General features: G+C 44.9%; 1 protein-coding gene across 1 annotated transcript in view; it reads right to left on the reverse strand.

Annotated features, from left to right (window-relative positions):
• Positions 1 to 22,490, reverse strand: part of LOC130405643 (sucrase-isomaltase, intestinal-like) — a 59,049-nt gene that overhangs the window by 11,034 nt on the left and 25,525 nt on the right. The window contains 20 exon segments of the mRNA XM_056610817.1: positions 4,382 to 4,498; positions 4,945 to 4,979; positions 5,213 to 5,346; positions 6,090 to 6,228; positions 6,423 to 6,513; positions 6,617 to 6,730; positions 6,857 to 6,919; positions 7,016 to 7,132; positions 7,400 to 7,528; positions 8,424 to 8,549; positions 8,994 to 9,106; positions 9,728 to 9,824; positions 12,519 to 12,687; positions 13,694 to 13,848; positions 14,134 to 14,340; positions 15,028 to 15,183; positions 16,807 to 16,980; positions 18,709 to 18,758; positions 19,869 to 19,957; positions 20,413 to 20,537. Of these exon segments, the coding sequence (XP_056466792.1) occupies positions 4,382 to 4,498; positions 4,945 to 4,979; positions 5,213 to 5,346; positions 6,090 to 6,228; positions 6,423 to 6,513; positions 6,617 to 6,730; positions 6,857 to 6,919; positions 7,016 to 7,132; positions 7,400 to 7,528; positions 8,424 to 8,549; positions 8,994 to 9,106; positions 9,728 to 9,824; positions 12,519 to 12,687; positions 13,694 to 13,848; positions 14,134 to 14,340; positions 15,028 to 15,183; positions 16,807 to 16,980; positions 18,709 to 18,758; positions 19,869 to 19,957; positions 20,413 to 20,537 (2,400 nt within the window).

A 22,490-nucleotide genomic window follows, 5' to 3' on the forward strand; every position in this document is an offset into this window, starting at 1 on the left:
CCGGCTTGACAACTTTAGATACAGAAGTATTAAGATGTGAGATTGAAAGAGGATATGCCCAAGGTCACTGAATACTGCTCAAAGCTGGACATACAGCTCTGCAACTTCTCCTGCGTGTGTGTTCATTAATCATTTGTCCCTAAAGTCCCATCCCAATTCATCCAAGGTTGGATCGTGGTGTTGAAATCACATGCCCACGCAGAGATAGGTCGTGAACAAGGGCGTCAACGACCAACTCAACACGCAAATCATGACTCAACACCTGTCGTCAAGGCAAGCTGAATAATATTTTGGCCAAAAAAAAGGAAATGAGGGCGTGAAGGAGTGGGAAAAGGAGCGTGATGAAATGAGCAGGGGAAGATAAGACGGGGGCCTTCTCATGGACTTTGTATTTATAGCTCTGTTTACCCTAGCAAATAGCCCTGCTACAACATTGCTCAAAAACAGCACCCAAGCACGCACACACACACACGCACACACACTCAAACAGAGCTCACCTCTGCACACTCAAGCAGCCTTGCACGTAAACACATCTACAATCCATACACCAAAATGCAAAGATATGCTAGCATAGACTCATTTAAAAACGAGGTTATCTGTATGTGTCACCTTTTATGTTCAAACTCGTTTCCTTCTCACTCTAATAGTTTTTTTCTGCCTGGCACTCTGCCATCTCTCTCTCTCTCCTCATCTCTCTCTCTCTCTCTCTCTCTCTCTCTCTCCTCTCTCTCTCTCTCTCTGGTCTCTCTCTGTCTCTCTCTCCTCTCTCCTCTCTCTCTCTCTCTCTCCTCTCATCTCTCCTCTCTCCTCTCCTCCTCTCTCTCCTCTCTCTCTCTCTCTCTCTGTATGCATCGACCTCACAATGTTTTGCTCAGTGCCAAATTTGTGACCTTTGACCTCTGCATCTGTGGCATTGGCTTCTTAAGGTGCCCTCAAACGTCTGGGTGAACAAGTGGAGGAGCCCAAGGTACTTCCACCACTCAGAGACTTCTAGCACTGTTGCTAGTTTGTTGTCTTCAATTTCCTGTCCTTAGATGGCGGCCCCTCTTTCTGTGTTTTTTTTCCATTTGCTGTTTGTCTTATGTTTTCATGTACAACCGGTAACATCAGCACCTAAGGGGGTCCCATTTAAATGCAATTCCTCTATTGAAAAATAAAGTTAAACAAAATCCTCCCGGGCGAACAATAACACGTGCAGCGAATCAGATGACTAGCCATATAAATTATCTGATTGGAGTACACTGGAGGAATTTACCACTTGGCGGACAATGCATCCCGTCCAATTAATTTGGTGCTGCCGGGGGCGACTGTGACAGTGCGCTGCAGTGAGAGTCAGGAGAAATTATCTGGAGGTCTGTGCAGTTCTCCCAGGGCAAAGTAACACACAGGCGTGACGGGAGCTTTGGGAGTGAATGACTCTGCAAAAGTTATCTCTTGTTCCCTCACCCCTCTTTCCTTTCACTCCCCACTTCATCACTCTCGCTATCGCTTTCTCCCTCTCTCTCTGTCCCCACTTCATCTCTCCCTCAGTTCATCCCTCTCTCTCTCTCTCTCTCCTCTCTCTCTCTCTCTCTCTCTGTCTCTTTCTCTCTCCCTCGCTCTCTCTCGACCTTGTAGGCTGTATGTTTTTACTGGTTTGGAGTCAGTGCTTTGTTGTCCAAATGTCTTGTCAGGCAGACTGGGAGGTTGAACACGTCGTAGTAGCAAAAGGAAGGCTATTACGATAAAGTCTTCCCTCTTCCGCGTCCTTCTCCTCCCAAAAAAAACACACACACACAAAATGGAAGACAGTACGCACTCAACCTTGCCTCACATCGCGACATCAAGTAGTGTTCGCTCAACCTTTACACGCCCGTGATCAGTGTTGGCCGGGCGCACACACACCTCCATTTCCACCCCCCCTCCCCGAAACATATCCCCAGTGGATATAGCTTGTTGGGTCTTGTCCCAGTTCTCACAGCCCCTATCACACCCAATGTCATCGCCAGCTAACCGCTAGCCTTCTTTCACTCGCGCTCTTGTTCTTCTGCCACAAAGAAAAAACAGGGACATGCGCACACCACACACACACACACACACACACACACACACACACACACACACACACGCACACACACACACACACACACACACACACACACACACACACACACACACACACACACACACACACACACACACACACACACACACACACACACATACACAGACCTTGATTCCTATTTCTATCTCTCCTCCTCTCCTTCTTTCCGATCCACCTTCCACGGTCCTTCTTTATTTTTCCTCCCCATTCATCCATGTCCATCCCTTCCTCCTTGGCTATTCATCCCTAATATCCCATTCCGGGACCGGTTGAAGCCTTGAAGCGCTTGGCAAATTGTGTATGCGTATGTGTGGGTGATATGTTTAAAGTTGCAAGCCTGTAGATTGTACATCACAGCATTTCCAATGGGCAATGCCCAAATTCCCTTTGACAAGGAATATTCATGCTCTTGTGAACAGTCCTGTCTTATGCATTTGAAAGTTGAATATTTTATGAATGTATGCTTGTTATTTGTTAAAATCTCTGCTGCCATCTTATTCTCCACAAATGTGCATGCATCATGCATCATACATTGTGTGAATCTCAGATAGTGGCCATGCAAAAGAGTGTAGCACAACTGGTATTACAAACACAACAAACATTGGCTATTTTTCCAAATGTTCAGAACATCATTACATTTTAGGATTAACATTTTATGATTCAGACCTATTATGAAGTAGACTGTTGGTGTAAAAAAAGTATTTCTTCCCCAGACAAACCGCTGTGAAAGGCAGCTAAAGACCAACAGTAATAGCTTTTTCTTTTTGGACTTAAATAGTTGAGATCCAGCTGAAAAAGAGCAGCCATTAGCATGGCTAAGTGCTATTAAGTGCCAGGGAAGAGATCTAATACTGTGTCTATGCTCTTCAGCTAGGTTCATCTATCCTTAAGCTGTGACATAATTTTCATCCAGTTTATAAAAGGGTTAGCAATGTGCTGACAAAGAAGAGAGACATCGTCTTTGGACCTCAACAAGATTAAGTAGGATTTGAGGGTATTTGTGATTTTGGTTTCGCAGCATGGTTGTGATGTGCATTTTGGCTAATGGCTTATCTCCCCCAGTTCAGCCCCCCATGGGTTTGGCTGGACCCTGTATGGCCACCTCCTCACAGGGGCTCCAAACCTCTTCCCCTCTCCGTTCCCTTTCATCTCAAGCAATGCGTATAATGCTTCTCATTGGTGTATGTGTGTATGTGTGTGTGGGTGTGTGTGCGTGTAGTTCGTATGTGTTTAAATTTTACACCCTGTTTAAACACCCATTTGCAAGCCATTATGAAATGATTGGGATTGTGGGGGGAATAAATGGGTCGGGATGGGCGTGCACTGGGATCACCTTGAGAATTAAATTATGTGTCCGAAAACACACACACACACACACAAGCACACACACACACGCAGCACTTCTGTGTTGTATTGCAAACTCTGATGTGACAAAATTTTACCCGCTGGGATCAATCTCAGGGAGCCTTGGACATTATTGGATTTCTCAGATGTGTTTCAATGCCTTAGAAAGGTCAGCGGGAGACACAAAGGCAGGGACATTGAGACAGAGAGCGGCTCTCGGCAAAATACAGATATATGATAACCATGTCAATCGGCCGGTAAAATGGACTCTGGGGAGGGGTAACAGGGGTGTCTCGCAGCGAGGCGGTTAAAGTAAAGCCAAACCAATCGCTTGGAGAATCCCTGATAATCCTCCTAATCACAAGAACGGTGCATGTTAATATAGTGTCCATCGGGACGTGCACAGGGCTTAACGGAGGAGAGAGAGGGAGTGAAGACTTCTATTCCATCCGTAAACAGAAAACCACTTCAGTGTGTCGTTCTTGCATCAGATGCGGGGCCATCCAAGCCGTCTGGATCAGTGACCTCGGTGAACAGAAGTGACTGAGTGCCATGGAGCAGAAGACGATAGCCGCTGTCTGCGCCGGTAATGCAAGCTTTACTTGTGTGGATAACAGAGGGCGCTACTCGGCCAAGCGCTGACGATCTCGCCACGCGTCCTGGTGATCCTGTGTGAATGCTTAATGATTCCGAGGCGCATCATTTTACCGACAACGGGCTGTCGGACAGAGTAGAGAAAGAGAGACGCCGTACGCACAGATTGCCCTTGTGTGTCATTGTACTCTCTGTCGCTCTCTTTCACTCTCTCTCTTGTCCTGGTGTATCATTGCAATCTCTCTCTCTCTCTCTCCTCTCTCTCTCTCCTCTCTCTCTCTCTCTCTCTCTCTCTCTCTCTTTAGTACTCTCTATCTCTCTCTCTCTCTCGTACCCATGTATATTTTGAGATGTACTCACCGGGGATCCCTTGCCGTTGTGGTTACGGGAGTAGGGGTAGAAGGCGCCCAGTTGCATCCAGCGAAGGCACATCTCGTACTCGGCCGTGTTGAAGAAGCCACAGATATCGGCCCCGGTCTTCCAGAAGAACAGAGAGAGAGGGGAGCTTTTTAGGGTTGTGTAAGAAAAAAACCTGAACTGAAACTGAACTGAAACTTTCAGTGAAATTATTAACCAAAATTGTAATAAAAAAATAACAATGTATTTGGACCCAATGAGATAATTATTATTCAAATACACTAAAATAATACTTAAAAATGCAATATTCTAAATGAATAATACATATTATTACACATAATCCTAATGCTAAGAGAAGGAATAAGTGGAGATTATCAAGCCATCGCTATAGTTGTGCTCTCATTGAATCAAGAGCTGAGCTAAGAGAGGGAGGTGGTAAAGTCATTATGGCAGTCATTATAATCTTGGGCAGACAAGATGAATATTATGGTGTCCTGTGGTCAGATCAATGGAGTTATCGATCGATAGGATGATGATGAGAGGCCAGTTCGAGCTGTGATACTCACATAAGGTATTCCAAACAAACTGAACTCCATCATGCCTGCCCAGGAGAAGAGTTGGGTGAGACAAAACATTATACTTATTAAGTTAAGGTGAATTGTATTGGGTATTAAAAGTACAACTTAATACAATGCATTGTTTTGCATTTGTATTTCTATTATAATATTTATTAATATTACTACCATGAATTATTTTGAATCACACGCACACAGTTATAGTAGTAATCGTATGTGTCCAACACTGACACACACACACAGCCACACACACACTCACCTATGATGGACTTATAAAGTTGGTCCCAGCTTGAGTTGTTGTCTCCGAGCCAGTGTCCAGCCCACTTTCCACTGGAGGGGTAGGTCGAGCGAGTCACCACCACACCTCGCTTTCCCGTCACATTCAAAAGTGCACTGCAGAAACCGGTGGAGTACAGTGTTACATCACCAGCTCACAGCTATAGCACTTTGGGGCGGGAAGGTGTGGTGGCTCGGGTGCTTGACTCCCAGCTGAAACAGTCTGCCTTTTAGACTTCAATGAACAAGATGCCCTCAGCCCATCTGATTTTCGCTCTGTCGCCTTGGATCAAGCCGTCCCCTAAATGACTAAGTAGGAAAATAGCAACAAGCCTGAAATTCTCCCTTTTCAGTATAAAGAAAAATAGCTTTAGTCTACTTTCGATGGGAAATTAATTTGAAAAAACATTAATTTGCCTCTGTCCCGAAACACCAAAGTGCTCTGGGCTCACGACGTAGATTCATTCCTTTCCAGCTCTTCTACTGCCTGAATGTCTTATATTTGTCATGCAAGAGGAAGAGGGAGCCGTCTTGTAGCTCGCGGGTCGCCCGGTTCAATTTCATGTTCCAAGCGTCAATGTGTCCCTGTCCAAGAGACCTAAGACTAAACTGCCAATGACAATCTTTCTTATGTCCTGGCATCGGTGCATGTGAGTTACTTACTGTCCAAATTTGGCCACAGGATTCAGAAAGGCACCGCTAACTTGCTCATGTTTATTTTCCTTTCATTATGAATTTGATTGATGAAAACCCAAATTTGTGCTAATTGCATTAGACATATACATACATTAATGTTTATAAATATATACATAACACATGCATTATTCCTGGATTCAGCCAGTGACAGGATGAACACTTACTCGTAGGTGGGCTTGGCGTGAGACCAGCCGTAGAGGTTGTGCACATCGTAGTGTCTCACCGGAGTTCCATCACTGAGGAACTGCTGACTGTTCATGCACAGAGTTTTATGGTTCAGCCCATTTTCCATGGCGTCCAGCGCTGGTGGTTTTTATGGTGGTGGTGTTGGTGGGGATAAGTGGAGGTATTAACACTATTACGCACTATACCCCACGCACACACAGACGCATGCACCACGGGTATAATGGGAGATTGACATGGGGGTTTACTAGCATGCATGAGTATGTGAGTGCGTCCATTGACTATTAGATGCACACTTTGTGCGGTTTCCTTACGTGGCATGTATGGAGGATTTTCCAGGAGATCCGAACCAAGACACTTTCCCCCTACAGTGCCATGGACAAAGCTGGCAGGCTCGTTCATGTCCTGGGCAAAGGGTTGATAAAAAAAAGTAAACGTTTTTACCGATTCCTAACAACAACAATCTCTCTACAATGTTTTGATGCAAACACATGAGTGGCTGACTCACAATCCACAGTCCGTCAAACTTCAAGCTCTCATAGAAGTCCTTGATTTCCTGAAGCCACCACTTGGCCGTGTGGTTGCGGAAGAAGTCAGGGAACGCGGCGTAGGCTCTGTACCTCTGTCAGGGGTACAGGAGAACAGCCAGGTGAGAGAGGGATCGGTCTCGCTCACAAACACACACACGTGTACAGGTGACTTGATCGGAGCAGCAGGGAGCGTAGGATACTTCACAGAGCAACCATACCTCCACTTGGGTATCCCAGTCCAGAGATTCATCCACCGTGACATTTGGGCGATCCGGCCACACCTGCAAATACGAACACAAAGTGTGGCTTGCAATGAGTCACATTGCACCCCATGTTTCTCATTGTCTGTCTCTGTCCCACCGTGTCCCGTTTCTTACCTTGCCCCAGACAATGCCGTCACCCAACTCCTTGGGCCACTTGATGAAGACATTCTGTTCCAATCCACGGTCAAAAGCGGGGTAAGGCTTTGTTTCATTGCCTGCGATGGCTGGATCCTGGAAAAGCATTTTGGTTTCTTTACTTCCCCCATGCAGTCCAATTTGAAATGTCCCAATGACACTGCACTCCAAGAAGTACGTTACTTGTAAATATGTGGCAAATATATATGTTCCTGATATGTATGCCGCTCATATTATACTAGGAGGTTGCTAATACTGATCAGTTAACTCTTTGGTGTAGGTATCCCTAACGTGTTGCCATCTATATCATGTTACGTACAACAGTCATTAGCGCCGATATCATATCATGGATAGTATCATTACCAGAATGAAGATAAACCTCATGCCTTCGCCCCTCATGCGATTCACCAAGGCAGGAAGTCCAGTAAATTCTGGGTCCAAAACAAAGTTCAACTGGCGATCCATGTAGTCAATATCTGCATACTGGACATCCTGTGGAGCACACAAATCAAATCGTATCGATCACATTTCACACATTTGATTTTCTATCCTACACAATCCTACAATAAGTGAAGGAATCGATTGGATACTACAATATTACAGATTTATACGTACCGTTTTTACCTGTGTATTATACATACTGTATATATACTTAATTGTCACACAGATGACATAAGGGGCACCAGCACATTGAATGCATTAGCATAAACTAGGTTTGGGGCCTGTAAGCATCCAGCATCTGTATCTCTTCCATTAGGCCATGTAATGCAATCGATGAGTGCATACTCTGAAGCATATCTTAGACAATGATGAGACATGGGCTCAGGTTAAACTAGGCAGTTTGCCTTGAGCGACCGTCCCAGCGCTGTCATAATTCAGCGGAGAAGTGGTGCTGTCATCATCGTGTTGTGCTCAATATGAACAGCTTGATGACGTTAGTTCCTTTTAACTATGGAGATCTGGAGCGGTCGGGGTGAAGGTTAATAGGCATTGTAGTCGAGGGCCAATGGTGCGGTGCGCTGGCGTTATCCTTGATTAGGCCTTATTCATAAAGTGAACACTTTGTTTTTACATCTTTGTGTGGGAGGTGTGGCGCGACACATTTATTTGATCCAAATCAGCACGGTTTAAAAGACTGGCAGGCATTCGCATGAACCATTTGCCGTTATGGCATTATTAGCTATAACCATTTCACAGCCTGTTGACACCAGAGCACGCCAATTGTCTGAAAGCAATCACCGCTTACGCCATGACTCATTTATAACAGTACAAAATAGGCATTTAGCTTTGGCCTGATGAAGGCTGAAACACATAGGCCAGATATGATACCATGGGACCTTATGGCAGTCCATACATCTTAGGGTGCTCTCTCTCTCTGGGAACTTACATAGGGTATGCCGGCCGCCACCATGTCTCGATATAGATCCGCTATCTCCGTGTCATTGGCGTAACCATAACGACAGAGCTGGAACCCAAGTGACCAATAGGCAGGTAAAACAGGGCGGCCAATAAGCTGTTGGGCAAGGAGAAAAAAACAAATGAAGTCAGGAAATGTTCAGAACAGAAAAAAATATATTTTTGAGGTATCCAGGAAAATCCAATACAATGATTATATTGTCTGTGTTTGTGTATGTTGGTGTGTTTGTGTGTCTGTGTGTGTGTGCATGTGTTTGAATGAGTATGTATATGTGTGTTTGTGTGTGTGCGTGTGTGTGTGTGTGTGTGTGTTTTTGTGTGTGTGTGTTTGTGTGCACGTTTTGAGATTGGGTAGATGAAAGAGGGCAATGAAGCGAGGAACTCCCAGCTGCTACAGTCCATCAACAGCGGCCCACGGCCAGAAACACAGACACACAAACATTAACAGTCTCTCTCTCTCTCTCTCTCTCTCTCTCTCTCTCTCTCTCTCTCTCTCTCTCTCTCTCTCTCTCTCTCCCTTAATCTCTCTCTCTCTACTTACTTCGGTGTACTGCTGCACAACCATCTCTGGAGTGGGTCCAAGGACCATGTAGAAGTCCAGGATGCCCCCAATAGTTCTGTAGGTTATGGACGGCGTGGGCTGGAACGTCACATCTACACACAAATAACACACAATGTGTTCGCTTCAGTATCCAGACTCAATGGGGTATTGACCTCAAAAGGTCAACATGATGGTGTAGAAGGGTTGCGGTGTGTGTGTGTGTGTGTGTGTGTGTGTGTGTGTGTGTGTGTGTGTGTGTGTGTGTTTGTGTTTGTGTTTGTGCGTGTGTGTGTGTGTGTCTGTGTGTGGGGGGGGGGGGTATATATGTGTGTGTGTGTGTGTGTGTGTGTGTGTGTGTGTGTGTGTGTGTGTGTGTGTGTGTGTGTGTGTGTGTGTGTGTGTGTGTGTGTGCGCGTGTGTGAGTGGGGGGGGGCGGGTGTAGTATAGATACATAGTACACATCCCAAGGTCTTTGTGTAGAGAGGCAATATATATTTTAGTGAATATCATACCTAACTAGATATACTTGAAGGTGGACCACCTTACTTGTTGCAGATAAATATATGTATGAACAATGCATACACAAGTGGTTGTTGCCAATGTTGTGATTTAGATTTAGATTTAGTTTAAGATTTATTTTTGCGTGCGTGCGTGCGTGCGTGCGTGCGTGCGTGCGCGTGCGTGTGTGTGTGCGCGCGTGTGTGTGCGTGCGTGTGTGTGTGTGTGCGGCTCACCCATCGCGTTGCTGTTCAGCAGCAGGACGCCGTGGGCGTGGGCCGTGGTCTCCAGGCCCATGTGGAAGGGGTGGACCCCGTAGCAGTTCTTCTTGTCCTAAAGGGGCAAATCAGGGGACAGCGTCAGCCCACTGACCTTCAAAACTTCCATCTCTGCGCAAACAGAGTGACAGACCATGGCGCATCTCCCTCTCGATGCGTCTGCCTTGAGTGCACAGGCACCTCCCCCACTGCTCCCCCCTCGGCCCGTTTAAACACTGAGTCACATTTCTTCTGTTTCTGCCGCATTTATTATGCTTAGGTGCACATCCGTCAATTGTTCATGTTTGTTTGCCTTTAATCCCCTCCACCTCCATCCTGTTTGTATGTACAGCTTTCTTTTTCCAATAATCATGCAAGCCCTATACTGTCAGAAGGGTTTTGTGTGTGTGTGTGTGTGTGTGTGTGTGTGTGTGTGTGTGTGTGTGTGTGTGTGTGTGTGTGTGTGTGTGTGTGTGTGTGTGTGTGTGTGTGTGTGTGTGTGTGTGTGTGCGTGTGTGTATAGTGTGTGTGTGTGTGTATAATGTGTGTGTGTGTGTGTGTGTGTGTGGCTGTGTGTGTGTGTGTGTGGTTCACGAATGTGCTTGAATGCCCTCTAATTGCCAAGAGGGCGTTGTGGTTCTCTGGATGTGGCGGTGTGGCGATGGAGAGGGTCCTGGACAGATAAGGAGAGCTGGATGGATGACAGGCTGTTGGAGGGCTGCAGGGTAGCAGGGCCGCTATTGGCTGTCACTGCTGTGTGAGCCACCGTCATGGGCCTGTCACAGCGAGCCAGGGGCCTACACTTCTGCCATACAGGGACACTCTTATACTGCGTCAAAAAAAGAGAAATGGCTGCGAATGTGTGTGTGTGTGTGTGTGTGTGTGTGTGTGTGTGTGTGTGTGTGTGTGTGTGTGTGTGTGTGTGTGTGTGTGTGTGTGTGTGTGTGTGTGTGTGTGTGTGTGTGTGTGTGTGCGTGTGTGTGTGCGTGTGTCACAGGACACATGCATCATGAGTCTGAATCAGAGAGGAGAAAGGTCATTTACTTGTCTGCTGACAACAAGTGACAGCCAATGAATAAGCTCCTGTGTTGTCACTCATGCGTTATGTGCTCCTTGCCTTGTGCAAAGACACACAAACACCATGGACATAGAAACACACAAACACACACAGACACCAACAACATACAAACACACACACCATCAACATACAAATACACAAACACCAATATACATTCACACACATGCTATTTCTTCTTCTTTTTATCTTCCCTCTCTTTTTCATTGGCAAAAAGTCTTAGTAGTATCGTAGAATGTTACATATCTGCTCTGTAGTCATCTAGCTGTTCACTTAGTCCACACTTTAGCTTTACATTTGGCCATCTCCTTAATAACCCCTCCACCCTATCAATCTCCTCTTCATCTCTCCGAAGGTCTTTTACCCACTCCGAACCCTGTGGAGGTTTCTCTGACGGCTCGGCAATTAAAACCCGGTAATGCTGACACGAGCAAGAAGACGTCAACGCCGTATTCTCCTGACTCCAAAAGGAAAAAATCATGACGCTCCAAAATCCTTATTTGCGTCGTCCACGGCGCAGACAGTGAAATGGCCTTTGACCGAGTCGCGGAGGGTCTGCCACAGCCACTGTCGCCGTTAACAGTGCGCAGTTAATCATTTGAGAAACATTGATATCATGAGGGTCAATTCTATGTGTATTGTGTCTCACTCTTTTGGAGTTTAAGTAGAACTAATGGGCTGAAATGGGATGAGATGGAATTCTAAATGCATATTTTACATGCATGTTAAGATGTATTTTGCGAGGTAGTCGATGTTGTAAAGATATTATAAGTTACTGTACCATCACATAGTTTCTGCACTATCCCCATCCTGGAGTGTAAAGTTCAGTAAATTATTCATACATTCACTCGAAAAAAACAAAACATCCTATTAATCTCTGTTGTATGACACAAAGAAAAGGTGAACAAACCCAACCAAAAAACGTTTGACCTCGATATGTTGGACCATCGTCAGATACTTTTGCACAATAACACTAAGGGGTTTCATAACTGTGTATGAGAAAAGTTGTCTCTATTGCTACACAGCTGGGCTTAGACAAAGGCATCAAAAGCTATTGTAAATGGCAAAGCAGTTTTTCAGCATGTTCTCTACACACCACACTACATCATTTAACTTAATTTTATCATCTGTTTTATAACTTTGCAAAGCAGTCCTATAATAGTGCCTTGTTAAGGGAATGCTGTTACGTCAATATAAGTAACGATTTGATTTCCCTATTTTGCTTTATGAGACTATATTATTTATAAGGTAATCCCATGCACCTGCAAGAAAATTGTTTAACCAAGGATTCTGTTTTTTCATCCTACAGTTATGCAGCCTCCTCATGGATGCCTATATGTAGGCTTTGGGCATGGGAGATCACACCCAGTGCCTTCTGGTTGGGGGAAGAGCACCTTAGTCACTTGACTATGCTGAACCTTGGGCTAATGCCCACCCTCCACTCCATTCTATCATAGTTAGATACACATATCATATATTTTTGAAACCTGTGAAAGTGTCCTTTAAAGGGAGCTAAACATTGCTAATGATACATTACTTGAGGACTAGCCCATGAAATAACAAATAATATTTTTTGTGAATTACTGTCACCTTTTGCGATTCAGTGCATTGTATCGTTTAAAATTGCGATGTTCAAGAATCAAACATGTTCGTGTGTTTGTGTGTGTGTGCGTGTGCGTGCGTTTGAGCACTCACGCCAGGCGGCTGGTCCTTGGCGAACATGCCCCAGGTGTGGTAGTTGAGGTTGTGTCTGTAAGTCTGATGCTCCGTCTCGCCGAAGCCGTACACGTACTCCGAGGACAAACGCGTGGAGACCTGGATGAACATGTCTGAGAAGGTGAAGCCCGGCACGGCCGAGTCCCAACTGAGCATGGAGAGAGAGAGAGAGAAGGAGAGAGAGAGAGAGAGAGAGAGAGAGGGGGAGGGGGAGGAGAGAGAGAGAGAGAGAGAGAGAGAGAGAGAGAGAGAGAGAGAGAGAGAGAGAGAGAGAGAGAGAGGGAGAGAGAGGGAGAGAGAGGGAGAGAGAGGGAGAGAGAGATAGGTCTAAAGATATTTGCTTGACTGCAAATGGTCAAAAGCAGAGTGCAATAAGACTGCAAGAAGCAAAAGCATCTTACTCATTCAACCATATCTGCAGGGAATACAACTATTATAACCAAAACATACACACATGAAGCAAACAACTGTAAGTGGTGCTTCAGAGCAGAACAAAAGCAGACCTCACTGACCACTTAGCATGTGCTGTCCGGACCATGAGAAATATGAAAACACATTTTTCAATTGTTACATTTGTGACGTTAGATCACATTTGTGACGTTGTCACCTAGAATGAGTTTATTTCATGCATACATTACAGACCCAGGGAGTTTGGTTAAACCCCATCTATGAAGGACCATAACCATATCACATAGGTTCATAATAGTCGATAATGGCAGATATTATTGTATTGTTTCACTGTGAACACCGCTACATGTAAATGTTTTACCTTAGTTGCTGACAATGGACTCCTAGGAACTATGCCATCTTCAAATATGCGACCGGCTGAGTGAGCACAACTAATAAATCCAACCCTTTTTGGAACCCCCCTTCATCGTGAATGTTTTCCTGTCAAAAGGCTTCCAAGAACTCCAGGGTCTCAGCGAGACCACGTGACCGCCCAGGTCCATTATAGCAACCCACAATACAAGCAGCAACTGTGAAATGAGATGTTGCACTTGATTTTCAGCACAAAAAAATTCCCTTCCGCCAGTCCAACCTGCCGCCACTTCCTCCTCCGAGCTCAAACATAATCCATGCCTACCAAAGCCCTCTAAAAAAAATCCATCTCTCCCCATGGACGTAGTAAAACCCACATCTGCTGCAGTACTCACATGGTGGTTTCCGTGCTCTTTCGGATCACCTTGATCCCAAAGGGCCTGTTGGTGATGACGACCTTGTACAGCCTCTTGGCCTCGCTTGTCTCTGGAGTGGCGGGGACGGAGAGAGGAACCGGGACCTCGTAGCGCTTGTTGGACGGATCCCAGATCTATCACAGACCACACATCATAGAGACACCAAGGATAGATATAATGGCCCCAAGTCGTAGTTGGTTTGTTGTGCGTATGTCTGTGACATAGTAAAGTACATATAAAGATTGGTGTCTGCAAGGAACCTAGATATGACTTGGTTTATATTTCTACTTGTGTGTTCCCAGCTGCAGGAACCCGAAGATAAAACAAGCACAAAGTGCGGCTTTTGCATGAAGATCACCTGATGAAAGATGGACACCACGCCACACACATACGTGGTGTCCATATACAACAACACACACCTTGAATTGCAGCATGTGTTCGCTGTGATAGCGGACCTCCACGCGGAGTTGGTCAATGTCCGGGGAGCCTGGGAGTCCACTGCTCCCATACTTCCCGTTTCTTGTGATGTCAACGGTCATTCCCGAGTCCGCCTCGTTAATTATATTAGCGCCGTAGCCGTAGTCCTCAGGATAGAAACACCATGGAGCGCCTGAACGGGTGGTAGGCTAAAAGGAACGGGGAAAGACAGCGTTTAGGGAGCATTCATTCTCAAAAGAATTAGTCATCTTTTGTAAATGGTAAATAGACTCCATTTATATAGCGCTTTTCTAACCAGTGGCCACCCAAAGTGCAGATGGCTGAAACGTTCACCCTTTCATGTACACATTCACTTACGATGGCAGTGTCAATCATGCAAGGCAAGCTCGTCGGGAGCAGTTAGGCGTTAGGTGTCTTGCCCAGGGACACCTCGACACTCAGCTAGGAGGAGCTGGGGATCGAACTAGCAATCTCACGGTTTCCAGCTAACTCGCTCTCCTGAGCCGCATGCCACCCCTCAATGTAAATGTGTTACGTGCTGCAATGGGATTTACTGGTTGGATGGAAGGACGGATGGCGGGATGAATTGCTTGTTGATCAGGTGGACGAATGGATGGGTGGACAGATTAATGTTGTGTGGGTTTTCTGAGTCTATGTTGGGTTGAAGAATTAGCTGAACTGTGTTTGTGTGTGTGTGTATGTGTGTGTGTGTGTGTGTGTGTGTGTGTGTGTGTGTGTGTGTGTGTGTGTGTGTGTGTGTGTGCGTGTGTGCGTGTGTGCGTGTGTGCGTGTGTGCGTGTGTGCGTGTGTGCGTGTGTGTGTGTGTGTGTGTGTGTGGGTGTATGGGTGTGTGTGTATTCTGCTGTGTCCCCTACCTCCCAGAGGCAGCCTCTAGCCTTGCAGCTGTCCTCAGTGGCCACTTGGCCCTTCTGTGGGTAGCAGTCGAACCTCTGGTACTCAGCCCCCCCCCTTTGCCACGCCACCAGGTACGACTCACCCACAATCAGCTCCAGGCCGCTCACCACCAGCACCTGGCGCGTTTGCAAAGCACAAATTAACAAATCGTATACAATATAGTACAGTACAATATAATAAAATGGAATACTTGTACTGATACTAATGTAAACGTACCGACTATCCTACTTATTACCAGGAGAGAGATTGTGGAGCCATGAACGTGGTGAATACAACATACAAACCAACAACACACGCGGTAGACCAAGGAAAGAGACATGAGATTATCACAGAGAGCATCGGGGACGGGACGCACTAAGGTGAGTTCTATGCATTAAAGTGTAGAACACATGCTCCCCCCCCGCCGCATGTAAAGCCAGACAGAACAGCCTGACAGTCCCGTTTGGCCGCTGAACGTGTTGCAAAACATGTCACGGTGCAGCTGTTGTAACATGCCAGCATCGCAGACGTGACCATGAAAATTTTTTCTCCAGGCTGGAGAGCAGGACACGTCGAGGATGATGGATGTGTTGCTAGGACAAGGGTTTAACAAACACCACCCTCCTCCTCGCCCCCCTACAGGAAATGATTACTGCTATGAGTCATTGACAAGTGCTTACATGAGCGGTGGACCATACAGACCTTGAAGGGCAGATACAACCATTCACAAACACAGACAACCACGAAGACATTCATACGCACCCACACACACCCCCCCACACACACCCCAACACAATGGCAGAAACACAAAAGTGCACACTTGAACAAACCTGCACGACTTGCACAAACACAATTGACAGCAGTTCTGACACCTTATTGCCGGATATTCATAATGCCCAGGAAACGCTGTAAGGTCAAGCTCTTAATTTAAGTTATCCACCGCTATCTCTGCCTGTCTCTCTGTGTCTCGCCAACACACAGACAAACACATACACACACACACATACACACACACACACACACACACACACACACACACACACACACACACACACACACACACACACACACACACACACACACACACACACACACACACACACACACACACACACACACTGCTATTTCTGAAACTTAGGTTAACCTTGAGAAGTACAGCGTCATGGATATCTTATTGAAACAAATGGGATCAGCTTACAGTCCCCACCAATGTCAGATTCATCATGACTGCATAACGTGACATATATTTATCTATATAGATATATTTATAGCTATATAAAAATACAAAAGGTTACGTAACAAAATGTAAGTCAATACATGTAAGAAACAAATGATTGGGTGTCGTTATCGAATTATAGTTATTATTTTCTTATTTTCTATTTTCATATTAAGCATATGCCGCAGTAACCAACAATGTTTATATATTAGTTTGTCGAATCTATAAATGTATTGATTCAGAACTGTGTCAAGGCAGAGGTGTGTCCAGTGATTGACCAATCACTGGTATTTACACAATGCTGTGGGAAAATAACAATATTTATATATGTAAATATATAATTTAATCTGAATCTTAAGATATTAACAGATGCATATGTATCTTTTTAAATGTATTTATTTTCTTGCCTTTTCTTCATTAATTCAATCACCAAATCAAGAACTTTTGCTATGATTGCCAGCGTGCTTTTGGGTGCTTGCCTAATCCCCCCCTGTTTGGGAGATTAAGCAGGCACAACGCTGTGGCGTCTGCGTGCAGCGCTCACCTTCTTGACGGCGTCGTAGCGGATCTGGTTTTCATTGAGAATGGTGATGGTGTTCCCGTGGGTAACCGTCACCAGCGGCGGGGGCTGTGGCACACCCAGGACCTTGATTTCCCCGAACACCAGGCCACCCAGGTCCTTGTAGCCGGCATGGGTCACCTGCATGGTAAGAACTCCCTGCAGCGGGACGACACCACGTCTCATCAAGCGGTTTATCCAGAGCGTGAGGCTTGCGTTAATGCTATTGTTTTTTAGGTGAAGATCGGTTATTCGACTTCAAAGAGACGATAGCTCATGTTAAAGGCACCCAGTGCAACTTTATGTAAACATTCAATGAAAAATAAACATTCAATTTCTAGTCTTTTTTACACGTAGTAAGTTTCAATAACTCCATACCATTACATATCGACATTCAAGGAGCAAAGTTGAGACGTCGTTGTGTGGTGAGAACTGATAGAAAATCGTAAACAACAATCGTCGGTGGGGAGAAGCCATTTTTCCATTGACTGGAAGCCTGCTTTATTTATTGTAGGTTACAAAAAATAAAGAAAATGGCGGCATTGTTGTTGTTATCGATTTTCTATCAGTTCTCACCACACAACGACGTCTCATCTTTGCTGCTTGAATGTCGTTATGTAATGGTATGGAGTTATTGAAACTTACTACGTGTAAAAAAGACTAGAAATTGAATGTTTATTTTTAAGCCTCGAAAGTTGCACTGGGTGCCTTTAAGATACTCATCGGGATTTGCGATGGACTTTCAAAGTACGTCTTACGGAGGTAAGAAGAACTTTACCTGTCGGTAACCAAGTAGAACTGTGCTCAGGGGATTGCCAGCGAAAACAGTGAGGCCGGAAATCAAAACAAAATGAGGCTATAAATAGTAGGCCTAGAGGATACTTACGAAAATATATTATTGAAATTGAAGTATTGGCTTCTAGATGTGTCCTTTAGTTTCTTGACGACAAGCTCACATTTCTTGATGGATGGATGAGAACGTTTTGTCATTGGAATTAAAAGGCAATACAACCTCAAAGAAATTGATTTCCTCTGCAAAGATGGATCAAAATGATTCTGGGGAATTACCTTTCAGCTATTTGATCATAAGCTTGATATGCTGTATTGCATAGTGCTGAAACCTTTTACTGAAACAATCAATGAGGAGCAGCTCACTATATCTCTTTCTCATAAGTAATGGCAATGACATTGATATTGACAATAGCAATATTTGATAAACAAATAATGATATCTATAATAATAATATAGTAATAATAATAATTATTATTATTATTACATTCACAATCATCTAAAACATTTTGTATCACTATGATCCTCTTCATCAACTGCCTTATCAGCATCTTCAGCATCAAATTCATTATCCTCATCCTTACCATCATCATCATCATCATCATCATCATCATCATCATCATCATCATCATCATCATCATCATCATCATCATCATCATCATCATCATCATCATCATCATCTCACTATAATGAATATCAACATATGCACTAAAGGGTCATCCTTATGAACCTGAGGCAAAGGTCTCTAGTATTCTCTATACAGTGTCACAGTGTTCTAAACACATTTGAATCGGTAAGACCAAAATACCAAAAACAAGAGAAAACAAGTCAACGTTTGCAGCAAAACCAAACTAAAAGGAAAGCATCACAAGCTTAGAAGGGATTTCACAGGTTTATATGAAGCAGGAACACAGTGCGTGACCCTGCATTGCTTTTTACATGGATCAATCTTTCTTGGTGTAAGAGGGAATGTTGTTGCTAGATTGGTGTCTATATAGTCTTGTGGTCCAAGACTCTTGATTCAAGTTCACAAGCAATGTGTGGGATGGATCTGAAAGCTGCGATGAAAGTGTGTAGGTTGAACAAAATACAACTCACATCATGAACAGAGAAGTTGTAGTGGATGTGGTTCCCATTTTCAACGGTTGCTGCAACAGAAGAGCATGACATTAAAGACTTTGTCACGCTTTTCTGTTTCTTTATTCCTTTTCCATGCCCCTTCCTTATTCCCTCCCACCTTGCGTCATGTTTTTCTCCTTTCCAAGTTCTTTAACCTTTTCCCCAAGTCCCTCCTTCCTCCCTCTCTCCCTAGCTCCATTTCTACCTACCTTGTTTTCTTCCTTCATGCATTCGTCCTTTATTCTCTTCCCTCCTTTCTGTGTATCTTATTGATTCCCTGGGTGCATTTATTTGTTTATGTTGTTTCTCCTTCGTTCCTTTTTCCGACCTTCCTTCCTTCCTTACTTCCTGCCTCCCTTATTTATATATTTTCTTGTTTACTTTCTTCCTCCATCCCTATTCCTATCTTCTTTCTTAACTTCCTTTGTCTTTTACTTATTTTCTACCTTCTTTACTTCCTTCCTCCCTAACTTATTTCCTTCCTTCTCTCCTTTTAACCTCCCTACCTTCTTTCATTCTATATTTCCTGTCTTTCTTCCATCTTTACTTCCCTCATCCTTTTCTTCCTCCCTCCCTTACATACTTATTTCATTTCTCTCTCCCTCCCTCCCTCCCTCCCTCCCTCCCTCCCTCCCTCCCTCCCTCCCTCCCTCCCTCCCTTCCTTCCTTCCTTCCTTCCTCCCTCCCTTCCTTCCTTCCTTCCTTCCTTCCTTCCTTCCTTCCTTCCTTCCTTCCTTCCTTCCTTCCTTCCTTCCTTCATTCTATATCTCCTTGCTTTCTTCCTGCTTTACTTCCTTCCCTCTCCACTCCTCCAACTCCCATGTTCAGGCAATAGAAACACAATTCAAAGACACACAGTGTCTGTGACATTAGTCCGGCATTGATGTGACCAGACCCCTCCGGTTAATAGATACCCGCAGACCACCGGTGTTTAAAAACACTGCGGCCCCTTCAAGTGATGCTGTCTGCACTCTGTGAGATAAGCGCTTCAATTCAACGCTCATAAACGATGCCTGTAATAAGAGGTGTAAACGGAGTGCACACAAACTCACACACACACACACACACAAACACATGCACACATGCACACGTAGAGACACACACACAGATAAACGAATCACAGTAAAAGAAAGCGATACCTCTGGAGTCTCCATCATCCCAGAATAGCTCCCCTGCTGCGCGCTGGTTGTCGTCAAGAGCTACAATCAAACCCATGGGGTTACGCCGACTAGAGGAACGCACACAGAAGAATAGCTTGTTACATCCAGATACATGCCGGCGGATGAATACATAAATGGGCGCACACACACAGACAATGTTCGCATACATACGTTTTTATTTGGTATGCGCTGAAATGATTTATCAATGAATGTCTGTCTCTGTGTTTGTGTTTTTTGTGTGTGATTGTGTGTGTGTGTGTGTATTATGTGTGTGTGTGTGTGTGTGTGTGTGTGTGTGTGTGTGTGTGTGTGTGTGTGTGTGTGTGTGTGTGTGTGTGTGTGTGTGTGTGTGTGTGTGTGTGTGTGTGTGTGTGCGTATGTTTGTGTGTAAGTGTGTGTGTGTGTGTGTGTGTGTGTGTGTGTGTGTGTGTGTGTGTGTGTGTGTGTGTGTGTGTGTGTGTGTGTGTGTGTGTGTGTGTGTGTGTGTGTGTGTGTGTGAATGGGGATGTGTGTGTTTCTATACCTGTATGTGGTGGTGACAGCAGGTGTCTGGGTTGGAAGTATAGCCCCTCCTCTGATGTGTAACCCAAGCTTGTCCGCTGGTAGATACATGTCAAAATGCTGTTTCCTGGCTTTCACTAGGTCCCACTGATTAGACAGAACATAAAAAGGTTATTTATTTCCCCTAAAATGTCTGGCCTGGAGCCAGAGACTTTAAATGTGTCTCTACTGTGAGATGTACGCTGATGGATAGAAACTAGGAGTTGATTCCCCTCGATAAAGAACATCGTAACGCTATTATGGGTGAAATAGTGGACGAATAGGAAAAATCCCATTTAAAAATAATTTGTAACATTTGTACTACAAAAATTACATCAATTAATTGGTATTTTCATGAGGATTTGTTGATTATTATTTATCTTATTAGTAGTTGTATTGAAATAGTAGAAGCAGAAGTAGTTTGTCAGTGTAGGTTGTAGTAGTAATATGTATATAGGGAAGTGTATAAATAGGAGTTATAAGTCTTAGGAGGTCTTGTATCCTTGGGTTCAGTGGTCATTGTGCAGGATAGACTTCAATCACATTTAACATTGTGAGTTATAAACCCCCCAAAAAAGACAAAGAAAATCGAATGGATTGATCTGGTTACTTCAGTGTGGAATCATGGAATCACAGACAGCGTCAAGTGTCATACTACCCCTTCTCTAATACCCAGTTATTTATACTGTAGAACAGAATGGATCAACAATGTCTTGTGTGTCCTTTTGGGAGAGGGACATAGAGAGAAACTAAGACGAACACACAGATTTCACTTTTCTCCTGTCTCCCTTCCCTTTACTTGCATATCTATAAGAGCCTAGAAGGAGCACAGTTCATTTCTAAACCCCGGAGGACTCAATCCTCATGCTGGCCTAAGACAATTTAAAACTTGCTCTCTTCCCTCTATCTGTTTTTCCATACACTCTTGCCTTTCCTTCCCTCCATCATTCTGTCTCTTCTCTATTCTCTCTAGTAGTGCTCTAATTCCATTTTCATCCTTTTCTCTTTCCATTCTAATTTTGTGTGTGCATGTGTGTGAGTGTATGCATGCTTGTGCATGTGAGGCAGTTTGTGTGCTTGTATATGTGTGTGTGTGTGTGTGTGTGTGTGTGTGTGTGTGTGTGTGTGTGTGTGTGTGTGTGTGTGTGTGTGTGTGTGTGTGTGTGTGTGTGTGTGTGTGTGTGTGTGTGTGTGTGTGTGTGTGTGTGTGTGTGTGCGGCGTGGTACAGTATAAGGGTGTGTGGGCCTGAGTTACTGGAGCGTCTATAAGCAATTTCAGATCTTATCTCCACCTCATTGTGAGCTTTAAGGAGGTCCTCCTCTCCTCTCCCCATCCTCCTCTCCCCTCTTTTCCTCTTCCCTCCTCACCTCTCCCCTCCTCCCCTCTCCTCTCCACTCCTCTTCTCTCCTCCCCTCTTCTCTCCTCTCCCCATCCCTCTCTCCTCTCCATTCCTCTCCTTTCCACTCCTCTCCTCTCCATTCCTCATCCTCTAGTCGCCCCCCCCCTCCACCCCTTCATGTGTGTTTTCATCCATCCCCCATTTTCTCCCAGATCCTCCCTATTGTATCTTTCTCTCTCACCAACTCCTAGCCATTTATCACACGCCCCCTTTCCCTGCTTTCTACCAGTAGAACAACAATGAAACACGCACAGAGCAGCGCCCGGTCTGTTTCCCTTCCTGACTTGTTTTCTCCTGTCTCCTTTCTTTCCAACTAACAAACCTTCTTCCGGCCCGTCCCCAGCAACATATTCCCAACAGCCAAGGACTCTTCCTCCCCATCCAACGAAAAAAGGCAAAAAAAAAGAAGATAATCACAGGGGGACCAACCGGGGACGAAGGCCCGTGGCAAGACAGCCAATCTAATCACTCATCAGATCAGTGGCCGCTTTCGCAACAACAGCCGGCGCCGCTGCCCCCCCCCCCCCCTCCCCTCCCCTCCACCACCATGTAGGGTCCCGCAGGAGCTCAACACCTCTTTTATCTCCCTCAGATAGTTCCCCTCCTCTCTTCTTCTCCTTCTTTGTCCCCGTCCCCTCGTTCACTCCCTCTTTGTCCTTCC

The sequence above is a fragment of the Gadus chalcogrammus genome, chromosome 16 (genome assembly GCF_026213295.1).
Source record: "Gadus chalcogrammus isolate NIFS_2021 chromosome 16, NIFS_Gcha_1.0, whole genome shotgun sequence".
NCBI classification, from domain to species: Eukaryota; Metazoa; Chordata; class Actinopteri; order Gadiformes; family Gadidae; genus Gadus; species Gadus chalcogrammus.